This window comes from Nyctereutes procyonoides, unplaced genomic scaffold (assembly GCF_905146905.1).
Source record: "Nyctereutes procyonoides isolate TBG_1078 unplaced genomic scaffold, NYPRO_anot_genome, whole genome shotgun sequence".
In the NCBI taxonomy this organism is placed as follows: Eukaryota; Metazoa; Chordata; class Mammalia; order Carnivora; family Canidae; genus Nyctereutes; species Nyctereutes procyonoides.
Genome location: NW_026575151.1, coordinates 6,465,814 through 6,487,763, shown reverse-complemented (window position 1 = coordinate 6,487,763; position 21,950 = coordinate 6,465,814). Strand labels below are relative to the sequence as shown.

Here is a 21,950-nt window from a genome sequence, read left to right as displayed (position 1 = left end):
GACTAACTTTATACAGAGGTGCCTGAATTATCCAGGTAATACAATGCAATGTCTTTGGAATTGAAAACGTTAAAAACAGGCTCATTTACAAAATCAAGTTGAAAATTTTTCTCTAGAACACAAAAACTTTTTTAAAGTTGTTCTGCTTTTCTTCATGAAAACAAACTACATTCTTCCAAAATCTCCTTTTATCTTCATACTTCAGAGACAACACAATATTTTGGGTTCAGCTCGTCTTACCACCGTCCATTTATGTGGAATTTCTCAAGGTTACAAGCCATGTGGAAAAATGTCTCCACAGTAGGGAGAAAAAAATATCACAATGCTGTATTGAAAAAGGAAAGATAATGGCTGCTTAGATGTCAGTGACAAATTGTTTTTTACACTCATACTTGTAAAATCTTTGGAGTTGGCCAGGGCTCTACTGCCACCTACTCTTGTTTCTCATCTTTTGGGAATTTGTTCTTTTTGTAAAATGCTGCCAATTATGCCATTATCATTTCAGGGTAAACATAACACAAATTCTAACTATAAGGGCAATGGATGAAAAAAATTATAAGAGGCTAGCCTGCTGTTCTGATGGAGTCTTGGGCTGACCCCATAGTTGAGGGTTAGCTGTAGAAGACCAAGCTGCCACTTTAGTCAGTGAGTCACAGAACTAAGACTACTATATACTCCCAGGAGACAGAAGGCAGGGTGCTGAGAGATCACCCCAGTCCTGAGGTTCCAATGTTTACACACGCTATCAAGGTCCACCTTTTTTCAGTTATAAAACTATTCTGAGCTAAACATTGAGTGATTAATTTTTAAAAGAGAGGTTTTATTTGGTAAGCGGGGAATCCCAGCAAAACAAAGTGAGAGGTTCTTGCAAACTACTTCACCCAGAATGTACAAAACCTGAGGAACACTCTTACTCACTACTCTTACTCCTTGAAACAGCAACTCTATCTCCATGGTAGTCAGAATGTTTATTTTCTAGTTTTCCAACCTACTTAGGTAGAATTACATAATGTAACAATGAAGAATTATTAGTATCTAATTCTCAAGACTTTATGGGGACCATTATCTTTTGTTTACCATACTGTTAAGACAAATTATAAAAAAATCACTTGACAGAAAAACTGCCTGAAAAATACCTGCCTTTGATTCAGGAGGTGACAGAAATTAGTTTTCCTTCTAAACTTAAACCCCAGGGCTCTGTGTGACTTTTAAAAAAATGGATGAACAAATTCTAAATATAAAATGGAGATAATTCAATCTTAAAACTCAAGCAGAATATTGAAAACATTAATAGAAAAAAGTCCAATGTATTCCACAGAACAAAAAAATCAGTCTTTTCCAATGGATATTTAAAGCTAGTGATCCCACTCTTCATTAATCTTTGCTAAAATCTATGTAAACCTCTAGATTTAGTTATTTGTTCAGAACCGGAGTGAAGCCAAAGACACAAAAAATAGGGATCAAACTAAACTGTGAGCAGTTGTTTAAAAAAAAGACTACGTACACATAAAATAGGATTACATACTTTAATCTGATTGACATGGAGGAAGTAGGGAGGACACGAAAGAAACTTAGGTTTTAGCTCTGTTTTATGCATAACCAGATGCTCCTTTTCCAAAAAGTATACTGAGGTTTTAAAAACCACATTTTATCAGAATACTTCAGGAAAACACACTATGTGTAATCCAGGAAATACACTATTTGCAGAATATGAAAATCATCATGAGCAATAAAAGATTAAAACAAAAGAAAGCACCTGGGTTTTGAGCAGTTCTAAAGTAAGTATTATCTGCAGAAATAGTGTAAATGCTCTTGACTGGCTGCTATGGAAACATGCTAATGAGGATTGGTCCATATCTTAACATTTTTTAAAATATGTTTCTTTGGAAAAATGGCTGGGCTGGGAGTAAAGATGTCCTTTTAGACACCCAGCTTATTGGCCTGGGTGAGAACGACTTTGAGAACTGGCATGAAAGCTGAGGTCTCACTGAAGTTGCTGGTGCTAACGATGTGGGTATGGATAGTCAATCCTTCTGAGTAGTTTCGCGATTCAATGCTTCTCGCAATGCTGTGTAGACCATTGATGATTGTAGGTGAAAGCTGAAATAAAGGTAGAATCAAGAGGAAAAATTAGTAGATAAGGAATAATGTCCCATAAGCCCTTATATTTAAAAGGAGATTGAAACAAATATAAAAAAGCAAATAAACCATTTAGCTTTTCTAGAAATAGTTTCTTGGACCAAGCAACTCTTTAAGTTATAAGGTAGAAACATGACAAATGATTTATGTAAGGAAATTATTATGAATTATGAACATGTATGAATCAGGTATTTTTCTATAGAAAAGAAGCCAGCTTTCCTCCCCCAGGCTGAAATACTAATGTCTTTCTCCACTTAAGAGCTTTAATTCTTCAAATATTTTAGATACAGCCTCACACCTTTTAAAACTTTTCCCATGCATATGAATTTAAAGGTTCTTTTCTTTCTTTTTTTTTTTTTTTAAAGATTTTATTTATTTATTCATGAGAGACACAGAGAGAGAGGCAGAGACACAGGCAGAGAGAATCAGGCTCCTCAAGGGGAGCCCAACACAGGACCCGATCCTGGGACCAGGATCATGCCCTGAGCCAAAGGCAGACGCTCAACCGCCAAGCCACCCAGGCGTCCCAATTTAAAGGTTATTAATCACTTATCTCAAAGTAAGGGCCCAATTTATTTTAATACAGTGTCTACAATAGAGATACTGAACTTGTAGTCTACCTGTATTTGTAGCGCAACAGCCCTCCATCAGTACTGAATTTATCAATTTTTAACTGCTTTTTGTAATCTTACCATCTCTTAAAACCATAAAAGCTATAGCTGTTTGTTCCCCCCTGCCCCATGTCCTTACTTGGGTTATTTGCCCAAACTTTTGAGGGGAGAATTTATTTTGGATCAGTCCATGGACCACACCACTTCCACTGTTACAATTTTTTTTGGTTTGGTTCCCATGAGATAAATGGTTATTTTTATCTGATGAGATTCATGTAAGGAATGGAGAAGAAGAATGTTGAAATGCAATTAAAGTGAACAAAGGCCAGTTACCTTAGGGCCAATATAAGCCAGATTATTATTTCTACTCTTCTTCTTTTTTTTTTTAAAGATTTTATTATTTATTTATTCATGAGAGAGAGAGAGAGAGAGAGAGAGAGAGAGAGAGAGAGACACAGGCAGAGGGAGAAGCAGGCTCCATGCAGGGAGACTGACGTGGGACTCGATCCCTGGTCTCCAGGATCAGGCCTTGGGCTGAAGGCAGCGCTAAACCGCTGAGCCACCTGGGCTGCCCTTATTTCTACTTTTTTTTAAAAAATATTTTATTATTCATTCATGAATAATATTTTATATTATTATTTTTTAAGATTTTATTTTTCATTCATGAAAGACACAGAGAGGGAGAGAGGCAGAGACACAGGCAGAGGGAGAAGCAGGCTCCATGCAGGGAGCTCGACGTGGGACTTGATCCTGGGTCTCCAGTATCACGCCCTGGGCTGAAGGCAGCGCTAAACCACTGAGCCACCCAGGCTGCGCTGTTTTGTTAGAAGAAGGGTTAAAATTGCACCCCTACCTCACAAACACACACACATTCCCAATAAATGATATTTATGATTCATCTAGAGAGAGCCCATTCTGTAACTGTCATCACAATTTTGCCTCCAAATATATTACATATGAGTGCTTATGACATGCTTATTTACTAGCAACTAGGAATAAATGATTATCATAAATTCTTCTTTTTCCCCATAAACTTACTGTCTGTTCCCTAAGTTTATCATACAGAAACTCCAAGCGTTTGCTGGCATCATCTAGTTTCCTCTTGGTTTGCTGTGGGAGAGGAAAAACAGATGTGTTATTTGAATATTTAACTTTTATCCAAAGACCTTGTCCTATTTCATTTCACTAACCCTTACACTCATGATGCTGAACAGCTTCATATTATAAAGAAATGGAGGCAACTATGATTCAGAAACTTGAATAGACAAAGTTCAGTAATCTATTAATGGGGGAAGGGTAGGAGCATAAGGGGCTTCCTTCTGGAGTATAAAATGGAGTAGTGGTTGGATTTCATGTGGACTGTAAGCCTGCTGACAAGGTGTGTGCATGTATAACTACATTATCTACAAGCAGTAAGAAGAGCCATCTGGAAGCAGTAGTGAGTTACTGTATTACAAAAAAAGATCAAAAAAATAAAAAATAAAAAAATGAAAAAAAAAACCCAAAAAAAGATCATCTAAGGAGTTACTGTAAAATATGGGTGCTAGCAGGCAAACATAGAGGTGAACTGGAATCTTATTTTAACCTTTCAAAAATATTACTTATATAATTTTTTTTTTAAGATTTATTTATTTATTCATTCAGAGAGAGCGAGAGAGAGGCAGAGAGAGAAGCAGGCCCCATGCAGGAAGCCCGATGTAGGACTCGATCCCGGGTCTCCAGGATCACACCCCAGGCTGTAGGCGGCACTAAACCACTGCGCCACCGGGGCTGCCCTATTACTTATATAATTAGTCATATGTGGCATGTTTAATCTTGCTTCTTCCTGAGCTTTTTTTTTTTTTTTAAAGTAGGCTCCATGCCCAGCATGTAGCCCAACTTGGGGCTTGAACTCATGACCCCCAAGATTAAGACCTAAACTGAGATTACAAATTAGACTCTTAATCGACTGAGCCACCCAGGTGCCCCTCTTGCTGAGCTTTTAAAACACCAAGAAAAAAAACAAAGAAAATTACCTTCTGGTGGCTTAAGATTACTAAGAGCAAAGTAGTAAAATGAGTTCTTAAATCAGAGTCCTCCTACCTCCCACTCCTCATACTAGAAGTATAGTGAGAGAAAACTACTCTAAAACTAAAATTAAACATTTCAATTACAATGTGATTAATCTAATGATGTACATTATGCAACAGCCTTAGAAGTGACATTGTTCTTCAATATTAATAAATATTAATATTTAATATTAACGCTTATGTCTCATGGACCTCAAATTCTATTGGATGGGAAAAAGATACAAAATAAACAATATGCTGTACATGAGATGATGATGAATGCCATGAAAAAAAGTTTAATAGAGTGAGGGGCTAGAAGTGTTGGGAGTGTGAGGTGGTAAAGAAAGGCCAGATAGCTCCTGAGACATTTGAGCAGAAGCCTAGAGCACATGTGGAGTGAGTAATACAGTTATGTGAGGGAAGAATTCCAGGCAGAAGGAGCAGCAAGGGGCAGCCCGGGTGGCTCAGAGGTTTAGCGCCATCTTCAGCCGAGGGCATGATCCTGGGGTCCTGGATCGAGTCCCATGTCAGGCTCCCTGCATGGAGCCTGCTTCTCCCTCTGCCTTTGTCTCTGCTTTTCTCTCTCTCTCTGTGTCTCTATGAATGGATAAATAAAATCTTAAAAAAAAAAAAAAAAGGAACCCATAAAAAAAAAAAAAAAGGAGCAGCAAGTACAAAGCTGTCCATGCTGACATGCTCTTGGTATGTTGGAGGAAGGAATGTCAATGTGTCAGACACGAGGAGAAAGGAAAAGTTCCAGAGTTTTTGCCCACTGAGTATGATGCTAACTGTGGGTTTTTCATTTAAGGTCTTTATTATGTTGAGGTATGTTCCCTCTAACATCAACTTTGTTGAGGGCTTTTATCATGAATGGATTTTGTACTTTGTCAAATGCTTTTTCTTTTCTTTTTTTTTTTAAAGACATGGGGGATTTTATTTTTTATTTTATTTTTTAAAATTTTTATTTATTTATGATAGTCACACATTGAGAGAGAGAGGCGGAGACATAGGCAGAGGGAGAAGCAGGCTCCATGCACCGGGAGCCCGATATGGGATTCGATCCCGGGTCTCCAGGATCGCGCGCGCCCTGGGCCAAAGGCAGGCGCTAAACTGCTGCGCCACCCAGGGATCCCTCAAATGCTTTTTCTGCATCTATTAAAATGACTGTGTAGTTTTTACCCTTTCTCTTGTGGATGTGATGCATCACATTGATTGGTCTGTGAATATTCATGAATTTATATGTCAACCTCATGCAGGGGCCATGCTAATCTTTCTATTGGTCCAATTTTAGTATATATGCTGCCGAAGTGAGCAATGATTGATTTATGAATACTGAATAACCCTTGCATCTAGGGAATAAATCCTACTTGATTGTGGTGAATGATTTTTTTGTTTGTTTTTTGGTGAATGATTTTTTAAAAAGATTTATTTATTTATTTGAGAGAGAGAGAGAGCATGTGTGTGAGAAGACAGGGAGGGGCATTATTTACAATAGCCAAATTGTGGAAGCAACCCAAATGTCTATCAATAGATGAATGGATAAAGAAGATGTGGTATGTATATATATATATATATATATACATATATATATATATACATATATATATATATAACAGAATATCATTCAGTCATAATAAGAATGAAATCTTGCTATTTGCAATAACATGAATGGAGCTTAGAGGGTACAAATGCTAAATCAAATAAGTCATTCAGAGAAAGACAAATATATGATTTCACTCATATGTGGAATTTAATAAACAGAATAAACTACCGAAGGGAAAAGAGAGAGAGAGAGACAGAGACAAATCAAGGAACAGATTCTAAACTATAGAAAATAATATGATGTTTTCCATTTCCCACAGGGAAGGTGGGTGGGATGGGTGAAATAGGTGATCAGGATAACGAGTACACTTATCATGATGAACACTGAGTAATGCACAGAATTGTTGAATCAATACATTATACACCTAGAATGAATTAAAAAAAAAAAAGGAGAGAGGAAGAGATGACACTATCAAGGATAACATTACAAACTAAGTCATGCTGTAAAATTATGGTGGTGTCTGGACATAACTCAAGTAAAAAGAGGAATAAAGCCATATCACAAAAATGATTCCAGCTAGTGATTAAAAGGATTTGTATGGAGGGGAACCCTGACAGTCCCTGCTCAAAGCTAATCTCATCTACCTACCAGCAGAAGCCCTACCCCAGTGGCAGAGTCAGCTGGACAGGACAGGCTATTAGGACTTCTCCCCTATTTATAGGAATTATAGGAACAGTTTGTCTTTTGTGGTTCTCTTCTGCCCAAGGCTCCTTTGGACCCAGAATGAAGACGATATGCTGACACAGAGGAGTTTAAACTCAACAAAAATTTATTGAGCTGGGTTGTGTACTAGGTGTCTTAACCACTCTATACTGACTCATGCCTGAAGGAGGGTTGGAGTTTTCCTTCATTTTTATTAGGACTCTTCTATTTTTGAATGTGCCCTATTTGGAGGTGTTCACAGGGGACAGTGTATGCTAGACTGCTTCATCTGCTCGTTGTTCCTTGCTTAGTGCTTCCATCACTTCCAGAATGCTAGGCACGAAGGTTTATGTGAACCTTTCCCTGCTTCTGCTTTCCTGACATATGTAACACAGGGAATAGCCTTCCAAAAGACCAGAAGAAAGCTGCACATGTTAATACTCTATGTTTTATGAAACAACAAATTCCAGAAGCTGTTTTTCAAGCAGACAAGTGGCCAGTGGATAAATAAATATATTCAATGTTTGTTGGCAGAAATTGAAATTTCATCTAAAACAAGATCAGCTTTGTAGGATTTTTGTTGTTGCCAATACACAAGCATCCTCTAGGTAAACTAATAAAACCAGTTGCTTTAACTATGAATATGACTCTAATACCTAAAACAATTTTTTTAAGTTTTTTTTTTTTAAAGATTTTATTTATTCATGAGAGACAGAGAGAGAGACAGACAGACAGACAAAGGCAAAGGGAGAAGCAGGCTCAATGCAGGAAGCCCGATGTGGGACTCGATTCTGGGACTCCAGGATCACGCCCTGGGCCGAAGGCAGACGCTCAACCACTGAGACACCTAGGTGTCCCAAGATTTTTGCAAAGTTATACATAAGATATCTATCTACTTTTAAAAACTTTGATCTAAACTCAGAAAGAAAGCCCAAACTTGAATTTCTTTCTTTTTTTTTTTTTAAACTTGAATTTCTTACACACCACCATTCTGTTCTATTTAAGTGCCAAACATGAGGTTTGCTGATGAGAGGCAATACAGGATAGTGGCTGAGAGCATAAATTCTGGACCCAAACTGTGTTTGAATTCTGGCTCTGACCTTGGGTATTACTTAACTGCTTTTTTGCCTTAATTTGGTCATCTATAAAATAAAGATGACAAATAACCCTGGGGTTATTGTGAGGATTAAATTATTTATATAGGGATCCCTGGGTGGCGCAGCGGTTTGGCGCCTGCCTTTGGCCCAGGGCGCGATCCTGGAGACCCAGGATCGAATCCCACGTCAGGCTCCCGGTGCATGGAGCCTGCTTCTCCCTCTGCCTATGTCTCTGCCTCTCTCTCTCTCTCCCTCCCTGTGTGACTATCATAAATAAATAAAAATTAAAAAAAATAAATTATTTATATATAATAGAAATTATAATACATTTTTATATGTAAAGCAAACTATGTAAATGCTAGTTTTACTACTATTGTACAAACTTCTAAAGTGTATCTTGTAAGACTCTGTGCAATTACAGAAGAGCTCCATAAATGAGATTATTTTAAATAAGCAAAATATGAGAAAAAAAATACATACGGGATCTGTGGCTGAAGAGAGGCAGCGCTGAATAAGATCCTCAAATGTGGTCTTCAGAATGAGGTGCTCATCTGGAATAGGTTTTTTGGTAATTTTTTCTGTTGGCAAAGACTGCACATGCTGGAAGAAATAATATCATAAAATGACCAGAAATGACCAGAAACTACCTATACACAAAGCCCTAAAAGTGTGACAAAGAGAAACCAACTAACTACCTTATAGATAGGCTGTTAAAATCAAATGACAAATTAACATGTGAAATCCCTTGGGATAAGTAAAATGAAAATCACATATTCAGTAGAAGGTACAGGCTTCTACAGCTTTGATTTTCAAAAACAGAACTGGATATAAAGTATCTGGCCAATTATGGAACATATGCTGATCACTACAGTATGTATCTGGTGCAAAGTAGACAGCCAGTAGGAAATAAAAAGAACAGGCATTTAAAAAGCTTGGCTAGTTAGAGTGGCTGCTTGCTCTGCTTGTTGGCTCATTTATCTTGGCATTCTTCTAGTCTTTGGTTTACTCTTGGAGGTTGGTAACTGGGCTATCATCAAACTGCAAGATTAAGTCAAAAGTTGGAATGGAAGAGACCACCATGTTACTGAATGCATAGCTGGAAAAACAAAGAAGGAATGTTTAAGTTTTTAAAGTTCTGATTTATTAGTTCATTCATTCAAAAAATATTAGGCAATTATGTGCCAGGCACTGGCTATGTATTTGCAAGCCAATTCAGAAGTGATCTCAGTTTATAGGCTAATAAAGAAAAAGAACGTTTTAAAGTGTCATAAAACAAAAACTTTACATTTATATCTTAATGAAGATGTTACTTGAAAAAAAGTTAAAAAATAGAATGTCATTAATACACTTAAAATAGCAACTGTATTGCTATTTAATTGCTTATTTAATGTTAAGAAGTTAATGTTAAGGAACCAACAGACATTATTACTGGAATTGAACTGAGGGGAAAGCTCTCTTCAGGAAATTTTATCAGAAGGACAAGTAAGAGTTAACCAGTTAAATGGGAAAGGAGAAGCCTTCCAGTCAAAGGAAGAACTTGTATAAAGGAAGGATCATGACATCATGACAAGGGGACTAAAAGGAGGCTAGTGTAGCTGGGGCAGAGAGACAGCAAGGAGAAGTATGAAACTGATGGCTTCCTGGCAATGTAAAATATTTTGGTCTTTATCTGGAGAGCAATGTTTTAAGCAAAGCAGAAACAAGACCAGATAGATCAGTCAAAGGCAGACCAGTTAGAGGCTCCTGCACTGCTGAAGACCTGAGATGAAGGCGGCATAGCCCAGACTTTAGTATAGACCAGGGATTTGAGAGAAATTTTAAAATGCTATCAATACAACTTAGGGAAAGATTTGAAAGAGGGATTGAAGGAAAAAGAGCATAAAGACAATGCCCAGGTTTTTGGCTAGATTAAATAGAAAGGATTACAGTGCAGTTCACAGAAACAAGAAACACCAAGTTTTGAAGACTGGGTTTGGGAGGATGACTATGAATAGGGTTTTAGAAATGTTGAGTGTGAGGTGCCTCAGAGACATCCAGGTAGGGAAGCAGTTGGATATAATGGCCTGGCTAAACAAGCATTCCCTGCGCAGCTTTCCCTTCTGATGGTAACTGAGGTTCTGGTCTAAATGAGTACAGCATGGGAACCCCATGTCTAAACAAAAGTGAATGGCTGGGTAGCTTCCTAAAATAGCATAGACTTGTAATCATTTTAAAAAAAATTAGCAATGGATCTTTATAATTAATATTCCTGTGGAAAGAAGTCAGTCCTCCTACCTCCATCAAAACATTGGTTTTTATAATGCAACTTTTAATATTTAGAAGTTCCTTAGGCAGAACTCTCACTTAATAGTAAAGTATACCCTTGTGATAGAGATATAACTTTATAAATTTGACTTCAATGAATCAAAGACAAAAATAGAACTAGTTTTACACTCTGGACAAGGATTTGTTTCCTCTTCTTATGTTAACTTTGACCCAAGCTCTTCACTTTTCATGAACAAATCAAAATATTTATCTTTATATGTCTAAATCAGTTATATGTGATTTTTCATTGTCTAGAACCCTGCCAACTGACTAGTTGCTTATCTGTGAAAAGCAGGTACAAATTTATAGCTCCACCTGAAGATAGGCTGTATATTACCAGCTCTTACACAAGAAAAAATATAACTCATTACATTTTTATTTTATATTTTAAAGGGAAAAACCTTTGAAAATACCTTCTGTTTAGCAAGCTTGGCTGAAAATACGGAATTGAATTGATCTTAAATTGTGGCTCCTGATTAGGTCAAATGAAATACTGCAACTGTCAAGTTAGTGTAAACATACATAAGCAAATATATGAGCCACTTCTAGAAAGTTTATGGCCATGTAAGTGAAAAATAATACCCATGCATGATCAATCTTAAAAGAAGGGTTACTATTTTTTATTTAGGTTGTCTTAATTGAAACCAAATTTAGATGTTCATTAATAAAGGAAGTTAACACATTAAAAAAAAAAAAAGAACTAAACAGAGCCATCTCTACATTCCACCTTCGCAGATTCACTGTTACCTGTATGGTATTTCCAATAGGAGCCCCTGGGGCACCTTCAATATTGGGCTTGGAGAAAGATGATGGCATGCCTGGTTGGCCAAGGGGTTGCTGTATGCCATGGAATGTCTGGCCCCCTGCAAGATGTGGCTGTGGAAACGAAGCTTGGCTTGACAGAGGTACGGGAGCTGAAGGCTGTTGCGGCAGCATCTGTGACTGGGGATCACCCAAAGGGTTCATGATTGGTGATGTGATGGGAACAGGAGGCATAAAGTTTTCAGGCATCTTTTAAAAGACAGAAATAAAAGACACTAAGTATAAGAAAAAGAATTATTTCCTTACCTTTAAATAAGGTTTAAAAGTTTTTTAAAAAATAGAATACTTTTTTCAAATGAACTTTTATGCAGAATTCTAGAGTAAACCTAAAAGCAGAGCCGATCTGGCTAAGAGGGGTGAAGAGCTCAAAAACTGTACTTCTCAGTTTCCCCTTTGTCTTCCACCTTCCTCTCATATGGAGAGCCAAAACATGGTGTTTTGAAAGAGGATGTCAAAGTCTAGAGAATTATATCTAGCAATACTGAAATCAGATATGCCAAATGTATGTTTGTATTTAATGTGATCAGGATGTAATACCCCTTTTCCTAGATCACTAAGTAGATATTACCTGTCAATTCAATCATATTAAAAGTAGCAGATTAAACTTCTGATTATCATGAACCTAAATTTTAGGGATTTTTGCTCATTTAGTGCCTCCCAATTTTATTGTTATGACCTCTCATTACTATATTTAAGGAAAGACTGCCAGAAAAAAAAAAAAAGTAGAAATGTTTGAGAGGAAAGAAGAATCTTAATCTTTTCTTGTGTCCATCAGCTCTCAACAGTTACTGACATTTAAACAGTGTTCAGCTACAAGATTATTTCTTCACTCATACTATATGTGATAGACAAAATAGTCCAAAATATAATTACCAAATTCATGACTACTGCTGGAAACCAAAGACCAAAGTAACCCAAAGAGAAAAAAAAAATCATTGGAAAATTTTGTTTCCTATTCTTTGTAAGAGACTTGTCAGGAATTTACATCTGGTCTTCTAATGGGAGTTAAATTCACACCACCATATTGGTTGTTTTCCTCTCCTCTCCTCTCCTCTCCTCTCCTCTCCTCTCCTCTCCTCTCCTCTCCTCTCCTCTCCTCTCCTCTCCTCTCCCTCCCCTCCCCTCCCCTCCCCTCCCCTCCCCTCTCCTCTCCTCTCCTCTCCTCTCCTCTCCTCTCCTCTCCTCTCCTCTCCTCTCCTCTCCTCTCCTCTCCTCTCCTCTCCCTCTCCCTCTCCCTCTCCCTCTTCCCTTCCCTACCTTTCCCTTCCCTTCATGGAGTAGAAGATGCAAGCTAAAATACACTCTAAACCTCTCAGTCAGTAAGCTTTGCTTTTAAAAGGATTAGTGAAAAAGGTGATGTGTTCCAGATGGCTATGTGATCAATAGAACATCTGCAGGCAACTGGATGGACATCTTTTTCTAGTACCTTCTTCTTCTTGGGTACTCTGTTCAAAGCTGGAGGATCATTCCAACCATTCTGAGGACCTATAACAGATAATAAAGGGCATTTTCCTTTAGAATTCTGAAAAGAAGAAAACTCAATTATATCCATCTTACATTAAAAATTTTGCCTTAACCCCGAAGATAACTATCACAAAAGTTTTACCAGCTGAGCTTTGGGGATCACCCTGTGGCCCTGGATTCTCAAACTCAATTCCTTCAAATATTTACAGGCCTTGGATTAGTAGGCAAGGTAATTTGGTATTATTTCATTTAAAGTGAAAGAACTGTACTAAATTTAGGGATAGTGAAGTCTTTATTAAAGTCTACATTGATGTATAACCTTCAAGATCAGTTAGGAATTTTCTCCTAATAAAGAAAAAATAAATCACTTGAGTCTGCTAAAAAATAAAGAATAAAAAATGCTTTTGCTATATTCAACATACAGAAAAGAATAAAAGTAACAATTTCCTATTTCCCAAGGGAGCAATTCAATATAAGTAAATCATCCATATGGTAGAAACATTGTTAAAAAAAAGTCCCAACTACACTGCAATTTTTATCATATTTGCCTTAGGAATTATTTATACAATAGAAAGTACTTAAATATCTGTGATAAGACTTTTTTAATGCCACAAAACAAATTCCAGGTTGGCAGCAAATACAAAATTAAACTTTAGTCAACTTTAGTAAATTCCCCTAAAAAACCCCCCAAAACCTTCATTTCAAAATGAAAAACAGACATCAGTAGCAGCATTCATTAAGTACTTTAATGCCAGTATCTTTAAAGAAAACATTCCAGAAATAGGATAGTTTTAAAATCAAAATGTGATCATTTTACATCTCATTGATTTTTGTATGTTTAAAGACAAAAAATTACTCTTCTTACAACAAATTAAACATTGTTTCAGTATTTTACCTTTTACTTGTTTTATTGATATCCATGATATTAAATCACAACAAAATTGCTTAGCAGATCAAAAAACCTGTGATTCATACATAATGCCACAGAAATTTTTTTAAAAAACAGTATCTTCTAACCACCATACACTCATTTGCCTTAATTTTTTTGAAATTTATTTTATTTTTTTAGTAATCTCTATACCCAACATGTGGCTTAAACTCAAGACTCTGAGATCAAGAGTCACATGTTCTGACTGAGCCAGCCAGGCGTCCTTCATTTGTCTTGATTTTAAAAATGGAATTAATTTTCTACAAGTTTACTAGGAGACAGAAAGCCAAATAAGCCTCAAAACACTCAAGAACTAATCACAAAATATTAAACTATATGCTGCTATCTGCTTAAATTCTTAAAGTTCTGGTAATACACAGAAAATCATTCAAATCTCTCTCATCACCTTCTAATCTTACTCCTATTTAAGACAATCTTGATATAGTCATTGTCTTTATGATCATATAAAATAGAAGACCTTAATGATTTGAAGCTACTAGGTCACCATGTTAAATCAATCAGCTCTAAGATTTGATTTGATTAGGAAGTCAAATTAAAAAATGATACTGATCAGATTTAGAATATCAACTTTGAGTTTCACATGCATTATTGTGAATGTCCATTCATTAACTATATTCAATGATTGCATAATTTCCAAAGACATATTTTATAACCAATTCACCTTCCAACATAGGTGCCTGGTCTTGCATAGACTGATTTTCTGTAGACAAAATGTAGAAGTCATTTAAACAGTACTAGCATCAAAAACATTCTAAACTCCTCATTTTGTAATTGCTTCTTCTCCATCAACCCGAAAAAGAACAAATGAATTTTATAAGGAAAAAAAATTTCTTTTGATCAAGTCACAAAAAATACCTATTTATAATCAGTTTTTGGGTAAATTGAATTCATTTAAGTTGTGTGAGATTCAATTAACTCTCAACTCTTAAACATCACTCTTGCTGTGGTACTTGTTTCTTTTAAGAAAAAATTTTGTTCCTGCCTATTTAAAATAATATTTCCCTGTCTGCATGGATTTTTTCCCCCTACTATTTGATCAATAATACCACTGGGGGTGTGTGTGTGTGGTGGAGAGCATTTTGTACTACTTAAAGCTGTCAATCAAAATCAACTGAGGATCTTGTTAAAATGCAGATTCTAATTCACCAGGTATAGGGAAAGGCCTGAGATTCTATCGTTCCAGGTAGCTCCCAAGTAATGCCAATGCTTTGCTGGGCAAAGCCCCCTTTTAGTAGGGATTTAGTAACAATGGGAGGCTTTCCACATTGTCCTGCCAGACTTCAGCACTGTACTTATTAAAGAAAAGAATATCAGACAATCTTAGCAAGGTAGTGCCACTTTACTGCCAGATTTGGGAGGCAACTGGGGGCTGCATCCTGATGAAACTGTAATTTTATGGAATTCATGTCACACTATGAATATGAAGATAAATGACAACAGGCCAGTAAATATGTAACCATTTTATATGGTCTTTTCTGTAAGAATATATGGATTTGCAGAGTGTTTAGTACAGGTCTTCCAAAAACCACTTTGGAGAACTGAAGTTTCTGGCAGTGGACAAGAGGAAAAAAGGCTGAAAACTAACACAGCAATGCCAAAATGGTCAGATACTCAGGGTCAGGCCAGGCCCAATCTCAAATCAAAAGTATGCAGTGGAGGTACATTATATTCACATATCTATAACTATGGAAATTCATCTCTCTTCCCCTAAGGATAAGGGAACCAAGAGAATACAGCAATTGATTACAGAGTCCAATTTAGTTTGAGCTCTATCAAGCAGCACATGCCTCAGAGAAATTGTGAGGTGGGAGAGGTAATCCCTAGCTTGAAGTCTATGTGGACTTTTGAACAGATGTTTTCCATAAAATATGGCTCCTAATGCAAGCCAACTTCTTCATAAAAGCTTAACTAAAGAAAGAAGTGATCAAAGACTTCCTATTTTTTTATAAATGATTTTCCATTTTTGCCTTATGTGACAATTTTACAACCTAACTCCTCAATGCAAGATATAACTTCATAGCACTACAGACAGTAAAGCCCTGGGAGTCACTGTGTGTGCATTATTCAGAGGACTGACCTGATACACAACTACAGATGTACTCTCTAGCATATGACTTCTACTTCTGGGTGGAGGAAGTCTGTATATTACAAACCTAAAGTACCAGAAATACCTTGGCCTTGACCCTTTTCTAATCAGAAAGTAGTTTCAACAGTATGTCTTCTTCTCCTGCCCCATGAGAGGCAAGAGGAGAGATAGCAGTTTCCCCTCTAACTTCTCATGGCAGTGACTCAAACCCTGGGAGGGTATCCTGAAAATTCACAAACTTACTAGCACAAAAAAGTTTGGGGAGCAACTTCATAGGACTCTTTGGTAAAATGACTCCAAATTTATAATGAAATTAAATCAAATTCAAAATTAGGAATGACACTTCATCAAAATTAGAAACAATAAGCCTTGCAACAGGAATGGATAGTCAATGAGCTAGCTCACATAACTTGAGGTGCAGATGTCTTGTTGAATAGGAAGTAACAGTTGTACAATAATCAAAATCCTCCCTCAAAGTATGTCTAAATCCTCCGAACCTCAAACTATGCAATATATTTATCCATATGTTTTATTTCAGCCCAGATAATCCTCATTCAAATCTCTTACAAATCTCTTAGCAATTCAGTGCAGTTTTGTCTCAGCTAGAACTCTAACCCTTTTCCATCTTTTTGCTTTTATGTCTTTAAATTGACTGTTTAAATATGACTTTTTAAAAACAATTAAATTGACCTCTATAAATACACTTTAATAGCCACATTAGATAAAGCAAGCTACATGAACACTGTAAGTATCTCTAGGAAACAGTATTATTGACATGCAAAATCAGACACTTGGTCAACATTTTAAAAAATCAACACAGTGTACTCATTTAGAAAAATCAATACAGCATAGTCTAATCTTGGACATAATTCTCTCATAAAACTGAAAAGATAATATTTTTTACTTCTTGAAAAAATGATAAATCTCTTAACTCTTTTTAATATATGATATGACTCTAAAGGGCATGAAAAATGGTTCACGGTATAAGGCTAAGAAACTATAAGGGGGCACCTAAGCAGCTCAGTTGGTTAATGTCTGCTCTTGATTTTGGCTCAGGTCATCTTGGGCATGAGACTGAGCCTCATATTGATATCTGAGCTGGGCATGGAGCCTGCTTAAGATTCTCTCCTCCCTCCACCCCTCCTCCTTGGCTTATGCTCTCTTGCATTCAATCTCTAGAAAAAAAAAAAACAACCCACAACAACTCTAAGATGTAAAATGGAATGTGTTTGTAGAAGAGTCTGCTTCAGATTCTTTCTCCTCTCCTTCCCCCTCTCCGCCTCTCTGCTTGTATACTCTCTCTCTCAAAGGAATAAATATCATGATTTCAATTCTTCAGAATAAAAAAAAACAAACAGAAAACAGCAAATGTTGGTGTAGATGTGGAAAACAGTATAACAGTTCCTCAAAAAATTAAATACTGAACTAAATATTGAATTTGATCCAGCAATTCAATTTCTGGTTACATACCCAAAAGAACTGAAAGCAAAGACTTGAACAGATATTTGTATACCCGTGTTCAAGTAGCATTATTCACAATAGCTAAAATGCCCATGTGCAGATAAACGGATAAACAAAATGTGGTATATACATACAGTGAAATATTATTCACCTTTAAAGGAAAGAAATTCTGATACATGCTACAACATGGATGAATTTTGGAGAGAGTGAAGTAAGCCGTTACAAAAGTACAAATATTGTGATTCTAATTATACAAGATACCTAGAGTAGTTAAATTCACAGAGCCAGAGTAGAAGAGTGATTACCAGGGGCTGGGCGGAGTAGGGAGTACATAGTTTCAGTGTGGGACGACAAAAATGTTCTAGACATAGATAGTGGTTACGGTTTTTCAGCAATGTGAATGTACTTAACGTCACTGAAGTATATATTTAAAAATTATGTTAGTATGTTTTACCACATCAAAAATATTTTTAATATATGCATACAGACATACATATAGGTATGTATATAGGTATATGAAGGGAATAAATAAGCCTATATTAGTGCTTATATTTGGGTGGTAGAATTATAGGTAATTAAAATTTTATTCTTTAAAAATCCTATAGTGAAAAATGAATAAAAATCAAGGAAAAATTAATTTAAAAACTGAATACAGGGCAGCCCCGGTAGTGCAGAGGTTTAGCGCCGCCTGCAGCCCAGGGCGTGATCCTGGAGACCCTGGATCGAGTCCCACGTCAGGCTCTCTGCGTGGAGCCTGCTTCTCCCTCTGTCTGTGTCTCTGCCTCTCTCTCTCTGTGTCTTTCATGAATAAATAAATAAAATCTTAATAAAAAACAAAAACTGAATACAGCATGGTATTGGAGACCCTTATCCACCTTAGTGTAGGGATCAATTCTCCACAGTGTCTTTGGGAAAAAAAGAGGGAACTATTTGGTTTTACCTATAGGAGTGGAGTTACATACTATCTCTATTTGAATTCCACCTCTTATTGAGAACCTTCTTAGGTATTCTTTCAGAAGCATAATGTGGGATCTATACTTTGGCTAATATACTTCTCAGTGGATTCATAGAAAATTATTAGTGGTATGGAGACTTTGGCTAGAAGACAATTTGAGACAGAGAGAACAGACCATCCTTCTGTATCTCCCCTGTCCTCTATAAGCCTAGCATGTCACATTAAAAACAAAAGGGGTTAGGGCGCCAGGGTGGCACAGCCAGTTAAGCATCAGACTCTTGGTTCAGCTCGGTCCATGATCTCATGGTAGTCATGGGATCAAGGCCTGCAACAGACTCCAGCTCAATGTGGAGTCTGCTTCAGATTCTCTCCTTCGGCCTCTCCCCCTCCCTGCTCATATACTCTCTCTCTCAAAGGAATAAATAAAATGTTTAAAAACAAAAGGATCACAGAATTAAAAATTAAAGTTTAGAAATACATGAATCCTTGAGGTCATCTTCCAATGATACAAGATAAAACACAATTACCTAAAGAAAAGTAATGAGAGGTTATCTTGTTCCTTCCATTTACTTAAAAGGTTAAAACCAAGTACTTATAATTTGGGTAAGGAGTGTTTATGAAAATTTAAAAAGATTTTTTTCAGGACACTGTTTTGTGAAAATATGTAACATGATGTCCCTTCAAGACTACTGTATTTGACAAAGCACAAGACTACATACCTAAATTAAATCTTCCAATTGTTTAACAAAATCAATAATGTTCACTCAATTTCATGACAGCATGAAGGCCATTTTACCAGAAAACAATTTAAAAAGTTTTTTTATTAATTTGAGAGAGAGAGACAGAGATAGCAACAGAGAGCACAAGCGGAGGGGAGGGAGAAGCAGGCTCCTGGATGAGCAGGGAGCCCGACCTGGGATCATGACATGAATCAAAGGCAGATGCTTCATCGGCTTAGTCACCCAGGCACCCCAACAATGTTTTTAGTAAAATCCTAAGTCCTTCATATTTGAAAGTGCTCTCCCTTAGTAATAAGCCTACATTAACTCAGGAGCGGGGGGAGGGGGGGAGAGGAGTTGACAGGCAGTATCCTAATTATAGTAGAGAGTAAAACAGAGAAAACTTCCTGCTTTGTCAAAGTGTTGCACCATTGAAAGGACACTGTACTATCCTAACTTAGGCTGTTGTTATTTTATGTCTAGAAATAGAGAGGCCTCATTTTCTTGCTTCTGATTCTACCATGCGGCCTACAATCTTTTTTTTTTTTTTTTTTAAGATTTTATTTATTTACTCATGAGAGACACACACACACACAGAGGCAGAGACATACGCAGTGGGAGAAGCAGGCTCCATGCAGGGAGCCTGATGTGGGACTCGATCCCGGGACTCCAGGATCACGCCCTGGGCTGAAGGCAGGCGCTAAACCACTGAGCCACCCAGGGGTCACCCACAATCTATTTTGTAGGACCACCACCTCCAGATTAACCTCCCTTCAAGTACCACTTATATCATGCCTTTCAGCAGTTCAAATCCCTTCATAAAAACTCTATGAATTTATAAACATCTTGCCCTGGCATTTAAGGCTTTCCAAAATTTGGCTTAAATATAAATTTTAGGGGCAGCCCAGGTGGCTCAGCAGTTTAGTGCTGCCTTCAGCCCAGGGCATAGACCTGGAGACCCGGGATCGAGTCCCATGTTGGGCTCCCTGCATGGAGCCTGCTTCTCCCTCTGCCTGTGTCTCTGCCTTTCTCTCTCTCTCTCTCTCTCTCTCTGTGTGTCTCTCATGAATAAATAAAATCTTTAAAAATATATATATATATAAATTTTATGTTCCAACTTATAACAAAGCTATGTGCTGTTCACTAGAAACGTACCATCCTTTTCTGCTTCCCTACTCTGCCATGAGTAATTCTGATTATAGACCAAACAAGTACTCATTTAAGAATTTACTGAATGAATGTTTTGATGATTGCAACATTAGTTTCTCTGAGCCTCAGGCATGTAATTTTGTGGTTCACTAATAGTTACAGGCCTTACAAATCCTAGTGTCTGTCAAGAATTATTCACTGGACAAATGGAATTTCCAAGTCCTATAGAGAACCATGATACGAACTAAGACACATAAGGAAAAAGATAAAATTTTCAGTCACAATTATTTGTATACCATAAACAAAATTTTTAGAAAATAAAAAAATAAAATATGGTAAAGCTTAAATTAACTATTAATTAAAATACAAGAGACATGCAAGAGGGTAACAAAGCAGCTGGCTTAGTACATGCTAAATACTGAAAAATGTTTGCTTCTTCTTCCTATTAGTAACTTTCTCAGCCAGGTTAGAACATTCTGTTACTTTGTATATAAGCAAAGTATTTCGAGGCCAAATACACTTTTGCTTAAGGAGAAAAAAAATACCCATGCAAATATTTAACTTAGATGATGAAGTGACAAATGCCTAAAACAGAGTTGTTATATGATTTTTGTAATTCCAAACTGATAACTAAGTACTTCTATTGCTTACGTCAGTCAGGACTACACCATCTGGTAAAGAATGAACTCAGGCTTTGAAGACTGAGGGACCTGAGTTTGTATCTCAACTTGGAGACTCTTACCATGCAACCATGAGTTTAACTCCTAGGAAACTAAGTTTTTTCACATCAATTAAAAATATATATATATTTGTTTCTCATGGTTCTGAGAATTAAATAAGAAAATATATGGCAAATGATGGTACATGTCCAACGTATGTTCAATAAATGATAATTCATCTCCCTATTTCCCTGCATCACTTTTAAGTGGGGATTTTCTGGAACCCCAATCTTTCTTTTTTTTTTGAACCCCAATCTTTCAGTCAAGAACTCTACTGTCCAACTATTCAGAATGGATTTTGTTCTCACTCATTGAGGTTTTAGAAGGTAATTTTTTGAACTCTACAATTGAATTAGCACTCCTCTCTAAAATATCAACCTATTTAACTGTTTATATTGAACATTAAATTTTATTTGTGCAGCAAAGGGTGATATGGATATTGTGTGTGTAAGTGATTTCTGGTACTTGGAGTTTATTTTATGTATTAGAGAAGAGAGGAAATAGGTATATAATCCTGGACCCATAAGACTTTGTTAGAAAAGAATACTTCCTCAATAGATCCTATTTTATGGTAAGTGTTTTCAGTAATTACAGCTACTGCTTAAAAGAAAAAATATATATATACTTGATTCCCCAAAAGCAACTTCAGTATTAGTAGCAAAGAAAGATTCATTAATCTCTTTGCCCCTCTAGTTCAAAAATATCAGTTATAATCTAAAAGGGAAACTATTTTCAAATACCAACAGGCACGGAGCTCTAATTCTGAGTCAGGTTTTGTGTAATCACAGCAAATTTTACAGTCACTATTCCCAAATGTTTTAATATATTAATCCATTTAATCTTCTTCATAAGCTTATGAATAGGTATTGTTATTATTCTGAGGAAATGGAGGCTTGAAGAAGTTTAAGTAACTCAGTGAAGCTGGATTACAAACCCAGGAGTCAAATTTCAAAGCCTGCATTCTTAACCAATATGGTTCTTTACCCTGATTCATTGATCCCTTTTTATACCACATGCTTTTGAGGTCCCTATTACTATCCCCAAATGAAAATCAGATAATATAACCTACCCATAAAAAAATCAATTAAATGCTTTTATTGTAATATGATATAAAAAATTATTCCACCATAAAAATAATTCAAAATAATGATTTAATTAGAAAATTTTAGGTACAACTATACT

General features: G+C 36.4%; 1 protein-coding gene and 1 non-coding gene across 17 annotated transcripts in view; both read right to left on the bottom strand.

Moving 5' to 3' along the window:
- Positions 1-1,512: 1,512 nt before the first annotated feature.
- Positions 1,513-21,950, bottom strand: part of SEC31A (SEC31 homolog A, COPII coat complex component) — a 75,278-nt gene continuing 54,840 nt past the window's right edge. For 10 of the 16 annotated variants that reach the window (XM_055312940.1, XM_055312943.1, XM_055312951.1 and 7 more), the window contains 5 exons: positions 12,693-12,751; positions 11,192-11,455; positions 8,621-8,740; positions 3,789-3,860; positions 1,513-2,100 (listed from right to left, as the gene is read on the bottom strand). In XM_055312940.1, coding sequence (XP_055168915.1) covers positions 1,921-2,100; positions 3,789-3,860; positions 8,621-8,740; positions 11,192-11,455; positions 12,693-12,751 — 695 coding nt within the window. In that variant the 3' untranslated portion in view covers positions 1,513-1,920. Of the gene's footprint in view, positions 2,101-3,788; positions 3,861-8,620; positions 8,741-11,191; positions 11,456-12,692; positions 12,752-14,340; positions 14,380-21,950 lie in introns of all 16 variants that reach the window. The other 6 variants (XM_055312938.1, XM_055312941.1, XM_055312944.1 and 3 more) reach the window with 1 other exon arrangement.
- On the bottom strand, positions 6,010-6,113 carry LOC129501912 (U6 spliceosomal RNA). Its single transcript, XR_008662852.1, has one exon. It is a non-coding gene; the product is annotated as a U6 spliceosomal RNA (small nuclear RNA).